Source organism: Perkinsus marinus (genome assembly GCF_000006405.1).
Source record: "Perkinsus marinus ATCC 50983 genomic scaffold scf_1104296960660, whole genome shotgun sequence".
NCBI lineage: Eukaryota > Perkinsozoa > Perkinsida > Perkinsidae > Perkinsus > Perkinsus marinus.
The window spans coordinates 24,257-28,446 of NW_003206035.1; the positions used below are offsets into that span (position 1 = coordinate 24,257).

General features: G+C 45.4%; 1 protein-coding gene across 1 annotated transcript; it reads left to right on the plus strand.

Moving 5' to 3' along the window:
• Positions 1 to 262: 262 nt before the first annotated feature.
• Positions 263 to 862, plus strand: Pmar_PMAR008034 (small GTP-binding protein sar1, putative; the record flags this gene model as incomplete). The annotated part of the gene is made up of 1 exon (XM_002772620.1): positions 263 to 862. One exon carries the CDS (start codon positions 263 to 265, stop codon positions 860 to 862), a length of 600 nt encoding a protein of 199 aa, XP_002772666.1.
• Between the last annotated feature and the right edge of the window lie 3,328 nt (positions 863 to 4,190).

The following is a 4,190-nucleotide window of genomic DNA, read 5'->3' on the forward strand; positions in this document are numbered from 1 at the left end:
TCTTTTATCCCCGACGCATTCCGCTGTGCCTAGCACAATTGAAATACAAAGTAATAACAATTCCCTCCATGCCTGCGCCGATAGAAATGCTCGCTCAGTAGAGAGAGAGGACTCAACTCGACTCAACTCAACTCAACTCGACTCGACCATCATCAAAGTCGATCAGATCGGCGCGCGCGGTTGACGGCAAGAGCCGCGTCAACGCCGACCACTGATACCAGCAGTGACTAGCTTCACTCAGCCTTGCTAGAGAAGAGAGTAAATGTTCATCGTAAACTGGTTTTGGGATACTCTGAACTGGCTGGGACTTTCTCACAAAAACGCCAAGATACTATTCCTCGGCCTCGACAATGCTGGGAAGACGACTCTCTTGCACATGTTGAAAGATGACAAGGTGGCCACTCACGTACCTACTTTGCATCCTTGTTCCGAAGAGCTTCTCATCGGCAAAATAAGATTCCGCACATTCGACTTGGGAGGTCACGAGACGGCTAGAAGGATCTGGAAGGACTACTACGCCACCGTTGATGGAATTATTTTTCTTGTCGATGCCGCTGATCGCACGAGATTCCCCGAAGCTGCTGAAGAGTTAAGACACCTTATGGAAAGTCCCGAGCTCCAGAACGTTCCCATTGTGGTATTGGGCAACAAAATCGATGTGAGAACTGCCGCTAGTGAGGAAGAGCTGCGACAGTCTTTGGGCCTCTACGGGCACACTACCTTCGGTAAAGACATCAACAAGCAAATGGTGAAAAACGCCCGAGAGTCCGGTATCAGACCAGTGGAGGTGTTTATGTGCTCAGTGGTGAAAAGAATGGGCTACGCTGAAGGCTTCAGGTGGCTCTCTGAATTCTTAGATTAGAAGGTGCTTCCTTGTCACTTTATCTGTACTCTTTTCAATAAGGATGTGGTTGCTCGTGTTAGAGTTGTAAATGGTCTATCTGCGAAATTTCATTTTTGTAAATTTACAAGAATTTTTTGGAAAATTCACCGCCGTTTATTTGTTTTTTTAGTGTGTTGCGGTGTGTGTATAATTTCAAGTCGAGTGCCTTTTTCAAGTAGTTGTCAACACAGTTATCGCTTCCGCATCCTTTCGCTGCCTTGCAAACGCTTCAAGATTGCACGATGACTGGCAAAGGAAGGGACCAGGGAGCAGTTAACCTCGCTGAAGTCGGCGATGGCTGACGAGCTCTGTGCGTCTACGTGACGGTAGAATACAAACGACTATTAACCGTATTAATGAAAATGACAGATTGAGGTTAGTTTCTTCGGAGTAGTAGATTATGTGTAATAATTACAGACCAAAATGGTAACCACTAGCGATAATTGAGCTTGGCTGAGAAAATTTGTTAGGGTTGTATCGTAAAAAACTCTTCCAGGTTGATATGGAGGCGCAGTGGATCTATGGTCAGCAATGTTGAGTAGAAATGAAAAGCAGGTACAGCGGAGCGAAGCAGGGAGCTTGTCTGTCCTGAGTCAGCCTCCTTAGTAGTGATGGAGCATTTTAGGTTGGAACGCAGTAGACTTGCGAGATCTGACAGGAAACGCTTAGTTGTGGAAAGTGTGAAAACTTAGGATGATGGCTGAAGAAATTTTTCGACAGGAAGGAAAAGGAGGCGTTGACTTGAGCTGGATTGCACAGGAAAATGACGGACCTTGGTGAAATGCTGCACGAGCCGCGGGGGTTTGGGCATATCTAGAAGAGTTCTGAGTCTTTTTACCACCTTTCTTGCGGAACGAAACCTCTAATCGCGATGCGATTATTTCGATTATGTTTTCTAGCTATGACTGGATGGTTGTCGAATTGTCAAAATTTCCCTTGAAAATTGGGAAGAAATATTCCTGGTTTGAACATGTACGTGCTCATGGGGAAACCCATGACCCATGCGAAATACAGGATGACGTCACCTGCGTCGGCGCCGGGAAGTCCCGGGTGGCTGTGAGTCGGTAAAGAAAAGGCTAATAAAGGTTGCGGATGATAATACAGAGGGACAAATGGCGGCGTAGGATCGGGCTATTAGTCTTACAGTGTGCCCACACACTGTACAGGAAGCAGGAAAGAGCTCGTCGAGAGCTTTTGAATGGAACCTCCTGAGTTCGTCTGCTATTCACATGAGCTGGGAGATCATGTCACGTATCCCGATGTGAAGATAAATGTGCATTCCCATCCAATTCACAGTTAAGTGACGATTCCGTTGCGCTTGTATAGTCCATACAAGCTGAAGTCCTCAGTTGTCCCCCTACCTTGAAAACTCAACCTCATATTGCCCACTACAGTATGGCGGCCAAGTATGGCCATTCTTACACCAGGTCTCTGCATTTGGCATTAAGTAGTTTTCAACGTCGTGATAACACAACAGCAACCAGGTCTTGTTTTCCTCTGTTATAGTGTAGGAACGCACGCGGCTAATTGAATACACTTCACCCGAGGCTTAGCTTGTGGACTTCGTCCTCCTGCCTCCTCATAAACAAGCGATATAAACACTACATATCGACATCTCGGATGATCGGAAAATATGCACGTAATCAATCGCATATGTTAGTGACACTGTCACTGTGACAGGATGAGATTCTGAGGAATTTCAGTATATTCCTCTCCAAATTCGTATGTGAACTCCTATATTCAGTGAGGAAGTTGAGGAAAGCTATCGTACACTTCAGCACTGTCTCATGAACCTACAGTTTTGGAGATTCCACTTGAAAGGGATGAGAGGGAATAGTCCACGCCATACGCGAGAGCATCTTCCCAGCTGATTGAGAAAGTTTCAGGTAGAGTAACACTATCGAGTTGATGATGTATTAGTCATCATTTGTTGTTTCCAACACAAATCTCATCGCTCAGAAAAGACACACGCAACTGTAATTTCGTTCGCATAAAAGGTACAAAATAGGAACGAACGAGCATTCACATTATACTGCAGCATTGATTCTGAGAATTCATTCGCTGTATATAGGCATCTTGAGGATAGGGCTGTTGACCATGATATGCTGATTGTTGCGATTGGATAATCTGAAAAGAGCCGTCACCAACCACCTCATCCACGGTGCCAACATAAACAACAAAAAAGTTGTTAACATAAATGAATGTCGCCCCAAAAGTTTTGGGCTAAAACTGTGTTCTGCTGCCTATGAGATCAGGCCGAGCTAATGCTCAGCGAAGTATGAGAACTTTTACATCCTGGGGAATTTCATTGGCTGGATTATGCGACCGGTTCGAAGTCAAACGTAGACAATATGCGAAGCACAACTGATATTTCTATTTAACTCTTATACAAGCGATCTCTTTGAAGCCAATATGCGATAATTACATTGACGTAAGGCATAAATACAAACGCTTGCGACTCAACATTCGAAGTCCAGGAGTATATACCCAACGCGATTCCATTCGAGGCGGCACTCGAACGAGTAACTTACTTGTGGATTGCCTACGGCGTTCTGAGCACCAGCAAAATTGAGTGTCATTTGACTGCCGAGTAGTTGGGCGGTAGGCGTTCGTATCAACCGCTGAAGATCCGGTACTGTGTCCTTCCAAATTGTGCCCTAAAACGTTTTCAGGTCCTAACCTGTTATTAACTAGACATGACCAACCCTCGAGGATACGCCTAAAGCGTGGAATCCAAAATTCCCTGTTGGATTGCGAGCCAACCGAGCAATGATGAGAGCACTCTGCTGGCCGGCGTCACTCAATCGATAGCGACACAACTCCGCGCCGGTACCTATCATCAGATGAGTAAATTAAGACCATAATTTCTGAGTTTTGTCCAAGTTATTCATGGATTTTTGGAACAAGATTTTAAGTTCTGATATCAAGCCAATCAATGGGCGACCCAGTTGGCAATTAAATCACGAACGCAAATGCCTTGGCACGAAATTCATGCACGAGGTCGTTCCAACCTCGGTATATCAACGACAATGAAGCAGGATAGTCGAATTCCAAGTAGGTGCATCATCGAACCCCACAAAACGAAAGACGTTAATAAAATGAATGAACCAGTCGCAGCAACTGAGTCGCTCGATAGCTCGATTGTTATATTTCCTTCTACTGATTCACCAGGGTCCACTTGCGTTGAAGACTATCAGCCCCGGACAATCTCTTTGATTGAGAGTCAAAGCTCGTCGCCTCGTCGGAGAGTCAAAGCTCTGAGCTCCTCGCTGTTTCAGTCTATGTTCGCGATAGCCTCTAATCTAGA